This window comes from Bos grunniens, chromosome 27 (assembly GCF_055505025.1).
Source record: "Bos grunniens cultivar Pamir isolate PY7600 chromosome 27, Bosgru_T2T1.0, whole genome shotgun sequence".
In the NCBI taxonomy this organism is placed as follows: Eukaryota; Metazoa; Chordata; class Mammalia; order Artiodactyla; family Bovidae; genus Bos; species Bos grunniens.
This window is the reverse complement of record NC_141191.1, coordinates 40,530,925-40,552,266: the sequence shown is the minus strand read 5'-3', so window position 1 is coordinate 40,552,266 and position 21,342 is coordinate 40,530,925. Positions and strand designations below refer to the sequence as shown.

Here is a 21,342-nt window from a genome sequence, read left to right as displayed (position 1 = left end):
TATTATGTCAGGGTATTTCCACACCTGCATGCACGGCAGCCTGCCCATTTCTCACCACTGATCTAAAATGACATATAAAATCATTCACTCTTCTTGGGACGAATTAATCCCTGGCAAAACTTCACTGGAGAGGAACATTTTCAACAGCATTCACCATGGCAACGAAAGGCCCTGGAACCCATGATCATCAAGGAGTAAGACTGTGACTACCGCCCGAGGATACAGAGGAAACAAAGCAGAATCACTCCATAGAAAGTATTCATTAAACCCTCTGCTTTCTCGTTATGCTGATACTAGGCTAGTCAGAAACTAATTTACAAATTAACTCATCTCTTCTAATCACATAATTTGATTTTAAAATGCAACTGAGTGATAAACTGATAGAGGGAATATAAAGAGGTATATACACCCACTTTGGAAAGTAATTTGGACAGTTTTTTAACAAAATTAACTATAAATTTATCAGCAATTCTACTCCTAGGTATATATTTACTCAAGGGAAATAAAAACATATAGGCACTAAGAGATTTGTATGTGCATATTCACAGGAGCATTATTTATAAGTGTCAAAAAGGAGAAACACTCTAAATGTCCATCAACTGGTGAAGGAATGGACACAGTGAAGTCTGTATCCTTACAGAGCATCACCACCCAGCAGCAGAGGCGTGGAGAGCCGAGACAGGCCTCAGTGTGGACGACCCCACACCTTTACGCGGAGCAACAGAAAAGCCCACATACTCGACGCCTGCGGGTATATGGCAACTCCAGAAAAGGGCATACAAAGAGGAGACCAGTGGTGTCCGGGCTAGGGGTGAGAACGGCACAGGGGCTCAGTCTCTGTAGGGTGATGGAAGTGTTCTACAGCTGGACAGGGTGCCACGATTCTGCAAATTTACTGAACGTCACTGTGAACTTAGAAGTATGTGAGGTGCACCTCGACAGGACAAAAAATATCCCCCTGAGAGGATGTGGAAATCTCCTGAGGTCAGTGTCACACTGTGAACTTGTAGGCCACGTTAGCAGAGTGCGGCGCGGACAAGGCTTGTGAACTCGTAAAGGAATGGAGGAAACAGATCCGAGCTAGGTGAGATGCCCGCCGGCTGCACAGTCGACACAAAGACGGACAAAACGTCAGCCCATCTAAAAACCCCTTTCTGCACGATCCCCCTGAAAGCGATCACGCTGAGCGGACAGCACACCAGGGGTCTCCCTCACCGTGCCCCACGCCTCTCTTTCACTGGACTCAATTCTGCATCAGTTATATTTGGAGTAATCAGATCTCCTGAGTTATCATATCCTGCACTTTTAGACATTTAAAAACAATAATGCTGGGGAACAGAACAATTTGAAGGACTTTATGACTAATAGCCGTAATTATGCATCTGGCTGTGGTTCCCTTGGGTGTTAACTGTCTTACTCCCACACTAAAAATATCCTGTGTAACTTGGGTTTCCTTACAACCTCCTCCTCACCGGATGTCAGCACTTTTACACCTTTGCAAGCTCAGCATCCACAGATCGCCAGAGAACCTGCTCTTGTTCTCATTCCCCTTTCTCATCTTCCGCTGTTTTCATCAACAAGCACGCAGAGACCCATATTTACTATCTCGATGCCAAATGTCATGCCAGTGCCAAATGCAGTCACCTGGCAGGGCTGGGTTGAGAGTGGTTCTGAAGCCAAGCTCAGGCTGTAAAAGGCACGCCGTGAATAATTAGCAGTGCCTGCCACGGACACCGATGCGACGTGTGCGACTAGACTGCCTGTTCTAGAGGCTCAGTTCCCCAAATCCCAAGTTTCTCACTTCATAAACCCAGAATTCTCCACATGGAGTGTTCCATCCCTCATCTGAAGGCTGTCACAGACTCCTTATTACATAGGCAATCCACCCTGCTTCCATGCCCACAGTATGATTTTATCTTTCCCTTCTAGTTTAATCACAGACTCTTAGAGCTCAGAAGGAGAGAGGAGAGAGAGAAGGAAGTGAAATCCACACTTCCTGCACAGCCTCTGTGTGCCAGGCACTGTGTCGAGGCTCTTTGCACACCTGATCTCCTTTGCTTCTCACCAGAACCCTGTGACACGTGTGCTAGGGACAAGCTGAGGTTCACAGAGGTTAAACTGTGGGCACGACAAAGACTCAGGCAGCGGTCGGTCATCTGAGTCCCGATCTGCGGCACTCACTGCGTGACAGGACTTGCACTAAAGCCCTGGTTTCCTTTATGAGGATGTTACATCCAGAGCTGGTCAGGGGCTGACAGAGGGTCACAGGGCGACTCCAAGGAAACAGAAAGCGTGCCCCAGGGTTTCCATCAGTCTAGTTTCCTTAGATCGTTGTCTCTCTATTGTAGCCGGTTAATGACTGACTCAGCAAGTGTGCCCTGTAGATCCCGATTCTCTTTCTTGGTGTAAAGTGGTGCTCTGCTAACTGCTAAGTCACTTCAGTCGTGTCCGACTCTGTGCAACCCCATAGATGGCAGACCACCAGGCTGCCCCATCCCTGGGATTCTCCAGGCAAGAACTCTGGAGTGGGTTGCCGTTTCCTTCTCCAATGCATGAAAGTGAAAAGTGAAAGTGAAGTCGCTCAGTCGTGTCTGACTCTTAGCGACCCCATGGACTGCAGCCCACCTGGCTCCTCCATCCATGGGATTTTCCAGGCAAGAGTACTGGAGTGGGGTGCCATTGCCTTCTCTGAAAGTGGTGCTCTGCAAACTAAAAATCCAAACCAAACCAACAAATGAAACCTACTGGGCTTGAAAAAGCAAGACCCTCCAATCAGCTGTCTTCAGCTTGAGCACGTTGGGCTTCTTCTCGTAGTCGGTGGCCTGGGAGGCCAGCGCGTGGTGCACACTCACGGCGTTTTTCAGGTCCTCCTCCGACAGGGCCTTCTCTGGCTTATATTCGTCCTGTAGGCAGATACGAAGAAAGCACAGACATGTTCAGACTTCATCTTCTCTTCTCTTTTTAAAATCTATTAACTGCAAGAAAAAGTTTGGAAAATCCACAAAGGTGCATGAAAAAACTGAAGTGAATGGCGGGTAAAAACAACTCCGTGCTACTTTATAAATGTCACTAAACATCCTTTTCTTTGAAAAGTATTCTCAGAATGAGAAAATACACATTTATCAAAGGCACACTTTTGCAAAAGCTGATATATAATAATTAAAGAGCTGCTGCTGCTGCTGCTGCTAAGTCGCTTCAGTTGTGGCCGACTCTGTGCGACTCCATAGACGGCAGCCCACCAGGCTCCCCCGTCCCTGGGATTCTCCAGGCAAGAACACTGGAGTGGGTAATTAAAGAGCTAAGGAAGGTCAAAGATGAAATAGCTATCATACACGTTTTACAGTGGTTTGAAATGAAGCAAGGTCTCATAGGGTGATTTGGTTTCAGAAACAAACAGACACCCATCAGCAGAAGTGAACTGCCGGTGAAAACCAGGCCACTGTGTCTGCTCTAAAGACTCCACATTTTCCTGCTACTTTCTTTTGAGGCTAATAATATGAAGAAAAAAATGAACAGTAAAATGAAATAATTTCTCCAGCTGTACTTGAAAGAAAAGAGGAAAAATCAGCTTAATCTTAAGTCAGGAGAAAGATTAGCTCTATTATCATAAATTTGAAAAATGAGTAAAATTATATTAAAAAGGAGGGTATCATGGATAGATGCAATTTTATCTTTGAGCATTATCCAGACACAATTCATAGAATTTACAAAGGTTCTTTTGTGTAGCTTCCACCTAAACATAACTAAAAAAAAATCCCAACTAGTTGAAAAATGTGATATTATTATTGTACTATTATTATTATTATATCTGGTCATTTCCGTGGGTCCATAAGAATAAAAAAGACCTGAAAACCAATGTAAGTGTAGTAGACATTACAACTGTTATAGGAGATATTTTTTACTAATAAGTTCCTCTCTCCTCTTCCCATATTTTATAATATCAAACATGATGCTATAAACTTGCACTTCTTTTATAAAGAAGACATACTCCTCACCTTCTAATTAGTAGCAAAAGCCTTTTAGTAGTAAAAGGAAGATACAGTCTATTCTGTTATCACAGTTTCATTTATCACAGTTTCATTTTACAAATTTTCAAAAAAATAATTATACACTCATATCTCTTCCTCCCTTCCCTGCAGCCCCAGCACAAACCACGCTTTTCAGGGGTACTCTTGCCATTAGTTCAAACTGAGTCAGAAAGAAACAGCAGCAGCTTATCTCGGTAATAGCCGACACCAAGTGGGGGAAACCTAAGACACTCAGTACATACCAACTGCAACATAAAAATTACACAGTTTACAATACTAAATGGTAAAATGACTACTTTAAGATTGCTACAACTCTATTGAGCCTCAGCGATTAAGAACGGACGTCAACAGTAACGGCAGCCAGCGCCAATGGTCAAGGCTTCCCCGTCCACAGTGACCCCTCTGCTCCATTCTGCCGAGCGTCCCCTATTCTCTTCAGTACGCCTGTCCCATCCCAGCGGAGGTTAAGAGCACAGGCAGGTGCCTGGAGCTGGACCCATCTCTTCCATGTTTCCATGATCTTAGATTAATTAATTCACTCATTAAGTTCATATTCTTTGAGAAGGAGTGATATCTTCTTCATAGAGCTGTAGGATGAAATTCCATGAGATCCCATTTTTTAAACTTTAAATAATGTTCAAAGTGGATAGTAAGCACTTAGATGTTACTTGATATAGTTTCCAATAATAATTTTTAGTAGCATATAGCTTGAACTTCGGAGAAGGCAATGGCACCCCACTCCAGTACTCTTGCCTGGAAAATCCCATGGATGGAGGGGCCTGGTGGGCTGCAATCCATGGGGTCGCTAGGAGTCGGACACGACTGAGTGACTTCACTTTATTTTTTCACTTTCATGCATTGGAGAAGGAAATGGCAACCCACTCCAGTGTTCTTGCCTGGAGAATCCCAGGGACGGGGGAGCCTGGTGGGCTGCCATCTATGGGGTCGCACAGAGTCGGACACGACTGAAGTGACTTAGAAGCAGCAGTAGCAGCAGCTTGAACTTGTATTTTATAAGGACAAACTTGTGAGGATCAAACTTTCTGCTTACATACCCTGTAAACACATTCGTAACCACCTTTATGGTCTTTCCTCCTTACACAGAGGAATCGTGCTTAGGGTTGATCCTGTACTCCAGATCAACCTCCACCAACCCCTCCTAGGATCTTATTTCCCTGGTTATTATCTTTCCACTATATTTTAAATCCTTGGTTGTCTACGGGCTTCCTCCCCACAGCCTATAAACACCCTCAGGGTCTCTCTTATATTTGTAAGACAACAGTCCCTCCTGAGTATCACTTCCTCCTCTAGCCGTCACCTCTCTTCTTCCTTATACACAACTAGGCAGGAGTCCACAGGAACTATTTACACTAATTTCCAGTTGCCCTTTAACCTACTGGAGCCTGGAGTGCATTTCTACCCTTCACTGAATCTGCTTTAGCAAAGGTCAGAAATGACCTCCCGACCGCAAAGTTCTACAGATTCTTTAGTTTTCATCTCACAGCAACCAAGGAAGTCAGCAATTCTGCTGAAATTCTCCACGGCTTCCCCTCCCACTTCTCTCTGGCGCCTCTTCTCCACTCTGACCACAGCTCCGGCCCCTCCTCGTCTGCCCGTCCACCAGGCGTCAGTTCTGCCGTTGGCCTTTGTCCCTTCTCGTCCTGGAGGTGCCCCCTGGAACGACCACAACTGCCCGCAACCCTGGAACGTCGCGTGGCAGGGGGAGCTGAAAATCCACACAAGACTTATCTGCCTCCCGTTTACGCAGTTCTTCCCATCTTCCGCTCCTCTGTGCCCACAGTTCCGGGTTAGCAAATTCAATCTCCCGTGAATCACGCAGTATGCAGTGCTCACAGCTGAAAAATCCGCCAACAATTGAACCTGTGCAGCTCAGATTTGTGGTGTTCAGGGTTAAACTCTGCTCTTACCAGTGTAGGTCCTATCTATATCACAATGCCTGACATACTGCTGTGGATGAATAGGAAAAGAGACCAACCCTTAGCCATTAGCACTGGGAGACTTGGCCTTTGGAGCAACTATACTTATTCCTGGGGCATATGCTCTCTGACCTCATTCTTCAAGCTTAAAGGATGATGTTACTGGAATACTCTAAAAGTGCTAAGAGTTTTAAAATGAACATTTATTACAGCTCTAAGTAGAAGCGAACAGTAATTATCAACTTGGGAGACCTGCACGGTGGTTTCTGAAGAGGACTCTATCCTCAGGCAGTTTCCTAAACCCTAGGGTAGCTGATACTGGAAGGAAAATACTACACAGGACAGAAAGGGAAGATACGATCTAGGACATATCATAGTAACTGGACGAAACCAAAGTCTAGGAATTTTAAGTCCAACATGGGCTTCCACTCTTTTAGTTAATAGTAATATCATTTTATCATTTTTAAAAAAGGGCAAAATACAAACAAAACACGTTTGGAATTCTGAATTCCTACTAGAAAATGTAGCTCCAAATCCATACAAAATAAAACTCAGGGTAGACTGGAAAAGTTAGAGCTGACAACTGAATAAAAAGAAGAGACTTTATTCTGCAGAGCTCATTCTGACATCTTTATTTTTCAATGCTTAAAGTTGAAGATGGTGTCTAATGATGGTATTGGGAAAGAAGAAATAAAGGATAAATTATCGTAATCAAACCATTTCAAACCTAAGACTCTTGGCTATGCAAACTAAATGAGAAAAGAGAGCAAGATAAATTCAATCAAGAAATTTTCTATAAAAAAATAAAATGCTCTATGACACCTAATAATTACTAGCTATTTTCTCAAACAAATGAAAGGTGAAAATGATACCTAAAAACACATTACTCTCCTCTGTGTTCACTGCAATCTACGTCTTTTATCCAGGATGACTCACTGGAGCTCTCTACCACCCTAATGAGCACCAAGCATGTGACTTCACAATGCTGTTTATTTAAAATGCACTTAAAGCATGAAATGAAAAGCTTTCTCCTCTTTTTAAAGAAGCTTGTTAATTAAATGTCATGTGAAGTTGGATCATAACACACTAACGCAAAGATCATCTACATATGTACAAACAATAGGTTGGCGTCAAGTCTGAAAATGTGCACCCTCAGGTGAGTATAAAGTCCAGCTTGGAAAGTGACCAAATGTCAACTGATATTCACCAATGTCAATTTAAAAATGCTCAGATTCCAGTTTACAGAGTACAAGGCACAAGTGCTCTACCTCATTAAAACAATAAAATAAAGTTGAAATAGTCTTGATTTCCACTGAGAGAATATAGTTGTGAGAGAAGTGAAGACATTCTTGAGAGCCTATGAGGATTTCATAAAAACGTCAGTAGTTAAACTGGATCCTAAGCTGTGTATTAATTCTTGATTTTTAAAAAGGCGCTAAAAACATTTTTCATAATTTGATGATTATCTTTTTAAAAAATTTGGTGTATTTCTGGGTAGATGTCATTCTAAAAGTTATTCAGCTTCATTTTTCTTTTACCAGGGGGCACATTGTGTTCCCACAGATCTTGGAGGAAGGCGTAACGGGAAATCAGATGAAGGTGTGTTTTAGCCCATAACTCAAATAATCAGATATCTGAAAGTCACTTCTTCATAGAATGTTAAGACTGAAAGGAGCTTCAAGGATCATTTCAACTAATTTTCTCATGTTAGATAAGTGATTTTAAAGTCAGGAAAATGTCTTCTACTTCTGCAAGGAGAATTAGGAAATAAGCAACTTAAAGTCAAAGGATGACATTCATTCACACTAGCTTGTCCGGTCACGGCAGACACTGCGCTGTCTCCACACTGTGCCGATGAGGACACATGGGCCCTAGCAGAGGACTGGGCCTGTATGCGTGGGACACGAGGAGGGGGCACTCACAGGCCTGGTGGGACTGGAAGCGCCTGGGATGCTTTCTCAGTCAGTCTGACTTCAGGGACACACAGGACATTTCTAGGACAAATCTGGTGAGTGAACCAGGAAGTTAGGATCCATCTGTTAATGATCAGACAACTGAACTGGAAGAGAGTCAGAGCAGACAGTTAACCACGAGTACCCCTTTGAAAGGGCTTCTTAAGTGGCTCAGAGGTTAAGAATCTGCCTGCAATGCAGGAGATGCAGTTTCAACCCCTGAGTCAGGAAGATTCCTTGGAGAAAAAAATGGCAACACACTATGGTATTCTTGCCTGGGAAATCCCTTGGATAGAAGAGCATGGACATGTCCATGGGGTCACAAAAGAGTTGGACAAGACTTGGCAGCTAAACAACAACAGCCCTTTGAAAAAGTATATAGGATTCTGGGACTCAGTATCTGAAGAAACTTGAAAGGTCTTAACATTTTTAAAAAGAAGCAACATCTCAGCACCTTCCTTACTCCTTGAAAGTGAAAGTCGCTCAGTCATGTCTGACTCTGTGACCCCATGGACTATCCAGTTCATGGAATTCTCCAGGCCAAAATGCTGGAGTGGGTAGCCATTCCCTTCTCCAGGGGATCTTCCCAACCCAGCGATTGAACCCAGGTCTCCGCATTCCAGGCAGATTCTTTACCAGCGGAGCCACCAGGGAAACCCAAGAATACTGGAGTGGGTAGCCCGTCCCTTCTCCAGCGGATCTTCCCCACCTAGGGATTGAACTGGGGTCTCCTGCATTGCAGGCGGATTCTTTACCAGCTGAGCTACCAGGGAAGCCCATCCTTACTCCTTGAATATTTCTAACTAACACAGTGACCAGGGCTTCCTCTGGGTCCCTGCGAAAGGCTGCACTTGGCACTGTCTGTGACTGTGTGCTGTGTGCCCATCATCACCCACCCACCACCCCTCAGTGCAGAGCCCTGGAAAGCAAGTTAGTGTCGAATTCGTGTTTCCTGCTATGACTTTCACATGACTGGTGTGGGTATAATATTTACTGCAAGGAAGGGAGGGAGGAGGGGAGGGAGACAGGGAGAGAAAGGCACTGCCTAGGCCCCCAGGGAGCAAACAGGAGGAGAGGTTTGCATTCTGAACACATCTCACACTCGAGTGGCTTGGAAAAGGGCACAGCCAACTGATAGGGTAAACTAGTTTCTGTTTGCCAGACCCTCTGAGCGTGTTTTTAAACAAACCTTCAGAGCACAGCCTGTGTGTCCTGGACTCCAGATACCACGTGTTTCCAGTTGCAATGCCTGTCTATGAATTGATAGTCCTAAAAAATTCTGCTTATGTTTGAAATATGCCTTATATAATGGTCACACTGCTCTGCTGAAATGGGTCATTCATCTGACTTATGACTAACAAAAACTCAGATATGATCATGTAACACCTCAAAACCTAGTGAACTTCTGTTTCATGCACTTTCCACTGTTTCAGAGAATGGGAGAGGGGTCCATACGGCCCTTTCAGGGTGTGAGAGGGCACAGAACCAGCAGTTTCACCAAATAAATAAATAAAAGTACCCTGAGCACACAGGAAAGCTTTTTGCTCTCAGGGTCCCGGTCAGGCCGGCTGGCTCCCGGCACCTGGCATCAGTCTGGGGGCCTGGTCTTCAGGGCCTCCTTCTGCCTGGCCCGGGCCCACTCTGCATGTGCCGCCTGTACTCAGACACGGCAGCAAACAACTCCCTTCCCAATCCAAAACGCTTACAAGCAGTTGGAACTAATCTCTCTCAAGAAGTCCAAGGAAACAACGGAAGACTTTGCATCAAGAACAGAGAGTTCCCAGTATACCAAGACAGGAAACTAAATTTTTAGTTAACCAACACTTTTTTTACATTTGAAAGACATGCCAATGGCAAATATATTCTGGTCTGAATACCTGTTTTCTAGACTCTAGAGATAAAAGACATTGGAATATTCTCTAGGGACTTTCCTGGTGGTCCAGTGGTTAACAATCTGCCTTGCGATAAAAGAGACACCCAGGTTCAATCCTTGGCTGGGGAACTAAGATCCCATGTGTCACAGAGCAACGAAGTCCACGAACCACAAATACGGAGTCCGGGCACTGAACACAGAGTCCAAGGGCTGCAACAAAAGATCCCACACGAGCCAACGAAGATTCCACGGACCACAGCTAAGACCCAACACAGCCAAATAAACACTTTTTTTTTTTTTAAAAAAAAGAACATTCTCCAGAGCCTGGTATAGAGGATTTCACAGTCAGGTAATTCAGAGCCATGCACTCAGCAGCCACCCACACCCCTCTCTCTTAACCATTCCATCAATCACCCGACTATTTTAAGGATAACATAATTCACTTTTGTCACAACCAGACCTGTAACAAAAATACCATCATAAAGCTTACCAAAAAAGACTTGTAAGAAAAGGACAGACCTAGAGGGGTCAGACACAAAGCCCTTGACTGAAACCCACAGAGATCTTCTGAAGCTGTGTGGCAGCAAAGACACATCTCAGCATTTGACCAGCAGATGACTCACTCCTGGATAACAAAACGGTAGGAAGCTGATACCTGTATGTCGACAAGTGATGGAATTTCCCCACCAAAAATTTAATCACTTTATCATTAACCCACAGCAATTTCAAAATTTCAAAGCATACATAAACTGTTATATTAAAATGATATTAAGAGTCCTCTGCTGCAAACACTTCATATTCCAATAAAAATAAATAGCTCTCCATCAGGTAATACATTCCCCAAGCCTGGTCTCAGGGGCACTGCAAGTACCATAACCAAACACGGACAGGAGTGCATTTCTGCTCAGCTGGGAAACAGACAAAACCACTTGCCTCACCACAGATGCTGCACTGTGCTCTGCCGAAGAGGAGTTCTAGGAACCGCAGTCCGCTACTCACACAGCGTTTCCCCCTTTACCCGACGTTTCTCCAGTTCACCCATACACTTGGCTTTCATTGTGTCATGTGCCACTCATTGCATAAAACCTGTATCACTGTAAGCCCAAGCTCTTCTGGGGGGTAGACACCAAGTTGGTTTCTCGTTCCTCCCAATATGACGTTTTGCAAATGGTTCTGATGTCACTACGGCAATTTTCTGTGGATTTCCTTTTTGCTTGAAAGTCAGAGGCAAACACGATGAAGTAGGGGGAGGGAGGGGCCAGAATGGGAAGGAGGTGGTCATGAGGCTGGCGGGTGGTGTATAAGCTGGAGAAACAAGACAAGGGCTTGGGACCATGTCAGGAACTGTCCAGGGCACAGAAAGAAAGAAACGGGCCTGTTTCACTTGCACGAGAACAGACACTGGGGATCCAGGATCTGCAGGTCACAGGAAACGGGGTGTCGCGGGGGCATGGAGGGGAGATCAGGGAAGAACCTCCTAAAATCAGCTGTCTGCACGCTCTCCGCCCATGTCCTCACTCACCCCCTCCGGCTTCCAAGCCTGCCACTCCACTGGAGCTGCCTCGTCAATAACTTCCTCGTCGCTGGATTCCAGAGTGACTTTCCGATCCCTACCTTAGGCTACCTGTTTCCAGCCTGGAGTGCCACTCCAGGCCCTGTCTGGGCAGCCCTCCCCTACCCCCCCATCTCTCTATCTTCCTGCCGCCCCCCACTGCCTCTAAGACGGGGTCACACTGCCTGGCCCCTCTCATGGTCCCTCCCTCGCAGGCACACATGAAAGGTCTGTGTCCCACTGTTCTCCCCACTTTACAAGCTCTGAGTGACATCACCTCTCTCGTGTATTTTTTTTGGAGGACTCTCCAGACCCCCTCCCGGCCCCTGATCTGCATATCCATAACCGTGTCAGACCCCTGATTTCAGCACCAGGAACGGAACTGCCCGGGCAGCGTGCTTCCCCTTTCTCACGAGGTCTCTATGACTCCAACACCACCCCCAACCCACACCCCATCTTAGAGCCAGACTGATGGTTCTAAAATATACATCTGATTGTGTCACACCCCATTAAAAATCCCTGGATACTCTCACACTGCTCCAGGAGAAAAGCTCAACTCCCAAGCACGGCCTTCTGGGACACCTGCAGCTCCCTGGACGTGCCATGGTCTCTGACATCTGGGCATCCGTACACGTTCCGCCCTACCTGAATCCTTCACGTGACTAACCTCTGCGTGTCTTTTCAGGGCAGACATCACTTTTCAGTCTAGACATCACTTCCTCCATGAATCCTTCCATGATCTTCTCTGCTCTTCCTGAGGCTCAGTGAACTGTCCTTCCACGGCACATTGCCTTCTTTGCAGCATTGAATTGCACTGAAGTGGCTTTTTTTTTTTGCCCACTCTTACTTCTTTTATTCATTTTTGGGGATTTTATTTTTATTGGAGGATAAGTGCTTTACAATATTGTGATGGTTTCTGCCATACATCAACTTGAATCAGCCACAGGTAAACACACGTCCCCTCCCCTCTGAACCCCTTTTCCACCTCCCAGCCCACCCCACCCCTGTAGTTGTCACAGAGTACCAGGTTGAGCTCCTTATGTCACACAGCAAATTCCCACTCACTCTCTGTTTACATATGGTAATATATATGTTTCTACGCCATTCTCTTCGTAGCACTTTTTACAATAGCTAGGACATGGAAGCAACCTAGATGTCCCATCAACAGAAGAATGGCTACAGAAACTGTGGTACATATACCCAATGGAATATCTGCTGCTGCTAAGTCGCTTCAGTCGTATCCAACTCTGCGTGACCCTATAGACGGCAGCCCACCAGGCTCCCCGTCCCTGGGATTCTCCGGGCAAAGAACACTGGAGTGGGTTGCCATTTCCCATTTCCTTCTCCAATGCATGAAAGTGAAAAGTGAAAGTGAAGTCGCTCAGTCGTATCTGACTCCTAGCGACCCCATGGACTGCAGCCTACCAGGCCCCTCCGTCCATTGGATTTTCCAGGCAAGAGTACTGGAGTGGGGTGCCATTGCCTTCTCCGAATGGACTATCACTCAGCTATAAAAAAGAACGCATTTGAGTCAGCCCTAATGAGGTGGATGAACCTAGAGCCTATTATAGTGAAATAAGTCAGAAAGAAAAGACAAATGTCATATATTGATGCATATACATGGAATCTAGAAAGATGATAGTGATGAACTTATCTGCAGGGCAGAGGTGGAGGCGCAGACACAGAGAACAGACTTTTGGACACAGTGCGGGGAGGAGAGGGTGGGACGAATTGAGAGAAGAGTATGAAATGGCTTTTTATTTGTTGACCTTTTCAGACAGGGCGTAAGCTCCTCTAGAGGCCTATTTGCTCTCAGGCATGCGTGCAGCGCACAGCGTTCTGAAAACTACAGCAGTCCTGACCTAAAGACGCATGCGCTACTGGTTGGCGTCCTGTGAGGTCTGAGTCAGGATGACAGTTTGTCAACCTAAGTTCAGCTGATAACAGACGCTTGACTTTTAAGTGCCGATCTGGGAATCATGAAATGATTGAAATGCTGACATTTCTATGATTGTTCATGTTTCCTGGTAACAAAAAGGAAGACTCTCTGAAAGTGGGTCTGAATTAGAAAATCTTAAAAGGTTAGTTACACTAAGTATGGAAGGTAATTAGAGACAGCCTCACATTCCAACAGAAGAGAGGTGGCATCAGGCAAGTGCCAGGACGGACAGAGGAGAATCACTGATCCTGATCAGAGCCCGAAGCTGCCTTCAGAAAGAAGCTCCTGCGTACTTACTGTGTGTTAGCCAGAAGTTAGGGGTTCTCTAATGGCTCAAGAGGTAAGGAATCGGCCTGCCAATGCAGAAAACGTACGTTTGATCCCTGGTTAGGGAAGATCCCCTGGAGGACGAAATGGCAACCCACTCCGGTATTCTTGCCTGGAGAATCCCATGGACAGAGGAGTCTCATGGGCTACAGTCCAGAAGTCGCAAAGAGTCAGACATGTCTTAGCAACTAAACGAGAACGAGAAGCCAGAAGTTAGTGGAATCTGGTTGATGTGGTAAAGGTTACAAAAAGTTCTCCAAAATCACTTGTTTTAAAATTCTAGTAGTTAGAAAAGACATGCAATAGAGCTATGTGTTTATATAAGAATTGCTGGTTGTTCAGTCGCCAAGTCACGTCCGACTCTTTGTAACCCCATGGACTGCAGCACAACAGGCCTCCCTGTCCCCTACCATCTCTCAGAGTTTGCCCAAGTTCATGTCCATTGAATCGGTGATGCCATCCAACCATCTCATCCTCTGTCATCCCCTTCTTCTTCTGTCTTCAATCTTTCCCAGCATCAGGGTCTCTTCCAATGAGTCAGCTTATACAAGAAGAGTCTAATGGAAAAAACATTAGCATGGTTCCAACCACTCTTCAGAAGCCTGAGGAGGCAAACCAACCTCTGAGCCTCAGCTTCTTAATTAAAAAAATGGAGACAATATCCTCCTATAAAGTTGTAGGACTCAAATATAAAAAGTACTCCCAAAACTACATCATACTAACAAACCCATGTTATTTCTGGCTGAATGGTCACTACAGTAAGTGGGCTCAATAAGCCTCCCAGGCCCTTCCTGCCTCGATGAGGTGGGATGCTCTGATTTGGGATGACTGTTCCCTTAGATATTATATACAAAGCTGCTGCGGCTGCTGCTGCTGCTGCTGCTGCTAAGTCGCTTCGGTCGTGTCCGGCTCTGTGACCCCATAGACAGCAGCCCACCAGGCTCCCCCGTCCCTGGGATTCTCCAAGCAGAAACACTGGAGTGGGCTGCCATTTCCTTCTCCAATGCATGAAAGTGAAAAGTGAAAGTGAAGTCGCTCGGTCGTGTCCGACTCTTAGCGACCCCATGGACTGCAGCCCACCAGTCTCCTCCATCCATGGGATTCTCCAGGCAAGAGTACAGGAGTGGGGTGCCATTGCCTTCTCTGATATACAAAGCAATACCCTGTAAAGATGTGTGTGTGTGTGTCTTTGTTCAGGGGGCATGCAACAGAGAGAGTTGTAAGCAAACAGGCAGGGATATGCACCTTAGAGGCATGAGATCTTTGTTAAGTCTTCGGTTTCCTAAGGAGTCACGGAAAACCTTCGTGATGAGCCTGTTTGTGCTGGGACGGGAGGAGGGGCAGCCTGGCTGAGTGGGGGTTGGAGAGGCTCGGAGCATCTGCCTGGTGTAGGCTCAGCTGTGCCTGGTTTTCCTTCTGGTGACTGTGGGTTTTTTTTTTTTTTTTTTTTGATTGGTAGTGATTTTTACTACTATTCTCACTCTTAATGAGGAAATACTAACTGGGTAAAAATCATTAGGTTATTTCTTTTTTTTTCTTTTTTACATATTTATTTATTTATTTGTTTTTGGCTGTGTAGGCCTCAATTGCAGCATGCAGGAGCTTTCATTGCAGCTGCCCCCCAGCACGTGGGATCTTAGTTCTCCGACCAGGGATTGAACCTGCCTCCCCTGCCTTGGGAGGCAGATTCTTAACCACTGGACCACCAGGGAGGTCCCTAGGCTATTTCTTAGCTGAGCAATCTTCAAAAGCAATCTTGAAAAGATGAGCAATTGATAATGGAATGGGACCCCAAGCCGCCCACCCTGCAGGGGCAGAGGCGATGTGTGTATGTGTGGCGTGTATGTGCTCAGAGCGAAAGCAGGGTGGGCTTTGGTAACTTCGGAAGGCTTATTTGACTCCTTTAGTTAGGGGAGCAGAGGCCCTGCTTCCTTCGTCTCACAACGCTGCCCCCTCTTTTAGGAGCCAAGCTCTGGCAGCCACGGTGGGCGGGGGCCGAGGTGCAGCAGCTGCCCACCTCGAGAACACGGGAGGCGGGGGGAGGAGTACCTGGGAACCTCTGGACGGGAAGCTCTGATGCTGAGAATCTGATCCGGGCAAGCAAGGCGTGGAAAAAGAGGATGGCGGTAGAATGTGTGTGCTGGCGAGGCCCTGGAGAACACGCTCCATCCGATTATCTTCATCCCACCCGCTTGGCACGGCCTGACCCAGGCTGAGCCAGGCTCTGCCATGCTGAACGGAACCAGTCTGGGGCTGGAGGAAAAGTATGCCTTTTTTCCATAATCCTTCATCCAGATTACAGAGAAGTGGCTACAGGAGGTAAGGAGAGGAAGGGGTGAGCTGTCCTCTCAGCTGTACTTGAATCCCAGGAGGTTACATGGGAGCGCACCATGCCTCCTGGGAGCACAGTCACCCAGTGGGTCCTGCGAGGGGGACTAGCTGGCACACAGTGGGACACTGTCTGGATCCTTTGGGGGCCTGGGTGTGGGGGAGGGCAGCACAAACTCATCCTCAGAGGGTCTGACATTCTTCTGGGGGAGAAAACTGCTTCCTTGGTAAAATAGTTCATGAACTGAACTGTGACACCGTTTCTTTCACTTTCATGATTCACTAGCTACTTGAAACATTATTTTCCATCATATTTCTACTCCTGGGTACTCTCTATCCAGCCTGTAAAACAAATGTCAAAAGCTGTTTTGGGATCACCCTACTGGTCCCGTGGTTAAGATTCTGCCTTCCAATGCAGGGGAGGCTGGAGGTATGATTCCTGGTGGGCGAGCTAAGATCCTACATTCCTTGAGGTCAAAGAACCAAAACATGAAGTGGGAGTAATACTGAAACAAATTCAATAAAGATTTTAAAAATGGTCCATGTTTAAAAAGACATCTTAAAAAAGCTGTTTTTGCCATTCTCTGACCACGCCAAGTCTCCCAAAACTGTTATTTCCCTTTCACTGGTTAAAAATGTACCCTGCCCCACCACCACCTTTTTCTTTAACCTTGCCTGCCTGGCAAATGCCTGATCATCACTGAGGTATGGTGGGTTCAGGGTGTGTTAACTCCTCAGGGAGGCACTCTCTGACCTTTGCAAGCGTGATCAGGGGCCTTATCCGGTGAGACTCTGCATCCCTCTATTAGTTTATACACTGTTTGAAGGTGAAACTTCAGTTTCCCTGTTCCTTGTCTCGCTCTGTGGGTTCTCTGTGGCAGAGACTGTATCTTCGTCATCGCTGGAAGCCCAGCGTTCAGCAGAGTACCAAGCTCTAAACGGCTGTGTGAAGACATAACCCCCAAACTGTACAAACCCCCAATTACCCTGCAACGATATAACTTTCTTTCTGTGCAGCATCTGCCGCCCCGTGCTAGCAGGTCAGGACTCCAGCAAGGTTAAGGATTAGCCAGCAATGGGACGAGAGGAGCCCTTTGTAGGACACGCGCTGTACCAGTGCGGAGCCTCCGATACACTCTACATTCTGGAGGTAATTTGAAGAGGGAGAGGTCTAGGAGCTGGCGCCGCTGATGCTGGCAGGCAGCTGAGTGTCCTGCGGGCGCCCCTGGGGCAGTGGGCCGCAGACAGCTCCCTGGTAACCTTACAGTGCTTGGCATCTTCAGATGTGGAGGCCCACTGGGTCTTCACATTCGCATAGCCTCTTTGTTTTTTAAAGAAGATCTTACAAGTTAGGAAGAAACCAATAAAACACCAGAGCAGATATACCCATCCAAGAACCTGGCCCACTATGATGGCGCTTCCACTGGCTGATGAGCTAGGCTCTAGGATCTGCGCAAAGCTCTGGGAACAGACATTAGATGGCTGCTATGCTGAGACTTTAAACACTTGTCACATTTTTTCAGCCCCTCCTTTTCTTTCAAAGAGCACTCACAACAATAAGAAGGCAGTTTGGGCTGGATACAGGACAGGGTGCCCTTTCTCAGGCTACTTTGTCTGAGCACAGAGTAGCAGCCTGAGAGGTGACCACAGCGCGATCTGCACGCTCCTGAACAAACACATCATTTCCTCTGGGTCCCGTTTTTCACTTTATGAGAGGAATCTCACCCAGTTTTCCCTAAGTGCCCATCTGCCCACTCCAGAGGTACCATAAATATGGAGGTGCAATCTAATTTTGTAGCTTTAATCCAACTGATGTTGACACTTCAGAATTCACAAAGTCAGTTCCTTGTCAACATGTAGCCCTCTCTATTTGATGTCTGGACGAGTCAAACAATTCAATTCCCTTATCCGAGGGAGAGGACAACAAGAAAGGCAGAGCTGTTGACTTGGAAATAGCCTCTCTCTGTGCATCACTTCTGTCAAAGGCAAGAATGTTTTTCTCTCTTCCCAGGCTCACCCTGGGATGGAGTGGGCGGAAATCCTGTGACTAGGTATTCAATGAAATGACTTTGCCAAAGACATCTTGGCCCCTCATAGAGGTTTTAGAGAAAATGACAAAGTAAGCCAAGAGAATAGGATTGATGCTGGGGAAACAGCTGTGATATGTGAAATTTAATTTCAAAGGGCTGTTCCCTGCAGAGACAAATCTAGCTGAAAGGACCAGTGTGGGCCCAGCGTGTATACACATGGTGCTTTGGCAAAGGCCAAAGCAGCTGACTTATAAATAGAAGCTGTGCTGGCTCCATAGGGAAACGAAGACAAAGATGCCCGGCCACCTAAGAACAGGAATAATCACCTAACTTCAGAGTCTCCACTCCTCCAGTTGTTGGACCCCTCAAAGCAATGTGTACATTTCAGAAGGCTGTCCCAGATCACTGTCTTTACAATCTTTGGGTTTCAGCTGTCTCCATACCTATCTCTGCAAGGGAACTTAACCACGAAAAGAGCTCTAGTCCAAGGTGAAGTATCCCATAGTCTAATATTCCTTACCTAACTTATCCCAAAAGGAAGAAAACAAAAGGTTTTGTTAACATTAGACATAGTTCTCAATCTAGACATTGGATTAAAAGTGCCCATAGAAGAGAATTATAACAGTGCTCCTTACAAAGCTGCTCTGGTGGTATGTAAAATGTTGATATAGGACAGTCAAGGTCCTTTTAAATATTGATCTGGGTGACTCCTAAGAAAGAGTGGTCTGAAAAAGAATAATGCTTTCAGTTTTATTATATAGGTCATTATGATAACATTTTGAAACGTGTAAAATGAAAATAAATCACATATGTCCCCTCCCAACACCTCTGTTTCCATCCCAAGCAGGTTATTATCTCAACGGTGCAAACGTGGATGCCCTCGCATAGGCTGCCGCCCAACTCAGTACTGCCGACATGATTTCAAGTGTATTTTCTTCCCCAGTGAAACACAAGTGTGGAAAGGCAGCTTTGGAGTGTGGCAAGTGTGTAAGGGCATGTGTCTGTGCACCGAAAACAAAAAGCCTAAAACAAATGAGGCCTTTACGTTTAAATATCCAAATGCTAGTAATTATTGCAGTGAGGAAAGGCTGTGGTGGGACAGATATTGTCAGAAATTACTTTGACAGAGGAAGCTGTTCAGTATTCCTTGAAGTTAATTTAGCAATAGGTTTCAATAATCTCAAACACTTCCCACTCTGTCTCTGTGACCAATGATACTTCTGAGAGTCTATTTTTAAGAAATAAACAGAGATGTGCACAGTATATCATTTATAGCTGTAAAAAGCTGAAATGAGGGTATGTTTGAAAATAGGAAAAATTAAATTATGATAAACCTATTTAATGGAAAATACTGTAAGCAATTAAAAATGAATGTTTTTGCAAATTCTGTAAAGAGGAAAAAGTAAAACCATTTGACTTTTAATTTCATAGTCATCAGATACTAGACTAACCAAAAAATAAGCTTTGGAAGAACTTTTAATTTTAAAATGTTTCTGTTAATAAGTAGAGTAAAAGAAAAAGTAAATCATTGTCCAAGGATTGTCAAAATGTGTAATCATTTGGAGATTATCCAATCATTGTCCAGGCCCAATCAAAGGAACAAAATAAATCTCCAGAAACTGACTGTAAAAAAGAAAGGTATATAATGTATCTGATAAAAAATTAAAAATAACCATCATAAAGAGTCTCAATTGGCTCAAGAAAATGATGCATGAACAAAAAGAGAATATCAACAAAGAAAATATTTAAAAATCTAAAACAGAAATTTTGAGACTAAAGCATACAATGACACACTGAAAAATTCACTAGAATCATTCATCAGCAGACTTAAACACAGAAGAAAGAATCAGAAACTAAAGACAGAAAAATTGGAATTATGCATTCAGAGGAGCAAATGGGGAAAAAAGTCATAAAGAGTAACAGCAGCCTAAGAGGTTTACAGGACACTATCAGGAGACAGGGATCAAGACCATTCCCATAGAAATGAAATGCAAGAAAGCAAAATGGCTATCTGGGGAGGCCTTACAAATAGCTGTGAAGAGAAGAGAAGCGAAAAGCAAAGGAGAAAAGGAAAGATATAAACATCTGAATGCAGAGTTCCAAAGAATAGCAAGAAGAGATAAGAAAGCCTTCTTCAGCAAAGAAATAGAGGAAAACAACAGAATAGGAAAGACTAGGGATCTCTTCAAGAAAATCAGAGATACCAAAGGAACATTTCATGCAAAGATGAGCTCGATAAAGGACAGAAATGGTATGGACCTAACAGAAGCAGAAGATATTAAGAAGAGGTGGCAAGAATACACAGGAGAACTGTACAAAAAAGATCTTCATGACCCAGATAATCACGATGGTGTGATCACTGACCTAGAGCCAGACATCCTGGAATGTGAAGTCAAGTGGGCCTTAGAAAGCATCACTACGAAGAAAGCTAGTGGAGGTGATGGAATTCCAGTTGAGCTATTCCAGATCCTGAAAGATGATGCTGTGAAAGTGTTGCACTCAATATGCCAGCAAATTTGGAAAACTCAGCAGTGGCCACAAGACTGGAAAAGGTCAGTTTTCATTCCAGTCCCAAAGAAAGGCAATGCCAAAGAATGCTCAAACTACCACACAATTGCACTCATCTCACACGCTAGTCAAGTAATGCTCAAAATTCTCCAAGCCAGGCTTCAACGATATGTGAACCGTGAACTTCCTGATGTTCAAGCTGGTTTTAGAAAAGGCAGAAGAACCAGAGATCAAATAGCCAACATCCGCTGGATCATAGAAAAAGCAAGAGAGTTCCAGAAAAACATCTATTTCTGCTTTATCGACTATGCCAAAGCCTTTGACTGTGTGGATCACAGTGAACTGTGGAAAATTCTTCAAGAGATGGGAATACCAGACCACCTGATCTGCCTCTTGAGAAATCTGTATGCAGGTCAGGAAGCAACAGTTAGAACTGGACATGGAACAACAGACTGGTTCCAAATAGGAAAAGGAGTATGTCAAGGCTGTATATTGTCACCCTGTTTATTTAACTTATATGCAGAGTACATCATGAGAAACGCTAGACTGGAAGAAACACAAGCTGGAATCCAGATTGCCGGGAGAAATATCAATCACCTCAGATATGTAGATGACACCGCCCTTATGGCAGAAAGTGAAGAGGAACTCAAAAGCCTCTTGATGAAAGTGAAAGTGGAGAGTGGAAAAGTTGGCTTAAAGCTCAACATTCAGAAAACGAAGATCATGGCATCCGGTCCCACCACTTCATGGGAAATAGATGGGGAAATAGTGGAAACAGTGCCAGACTTTATTTTTCTGGGCTCCAAAATCACTACAGATGGTGCCTGCAGCCATGAAATTAAAAGACACTTACTCCTTGGAAGGAAAG

General features: G+C 45.1%; 1 protein-coding gene across 13 annotated transcripts in view; it reads right to left on the bottom strand.

The window, feature by feature from the left end:
* The window catches only part of PSD3 (pleckstrin and Sec7 domain containing 3), a 607,319-nt gene that overhangs the window by 43,055 nt on the left and 542,922 nt on the right, over positions 1-21,342 (bottom strand). For all 13 annotated transcript variants that reach the window (XR_015156254.1, XR_015156252.1, XR_015156253.1 and 10 more), the window contains one exon: positions 2,746-2,903. Coding sequence is in view for 10 of the 13 variants with exons in the window: in XM_086380548.1 (XP_086236674.1) it covers positions 2,746-2,903 (158 nt within the window). In the remaining 3 variants the exon portion in view is untranslated. The remainder of the gene's footprint in view (positions 1-2,745; positions 2,904-21,342) is intronic.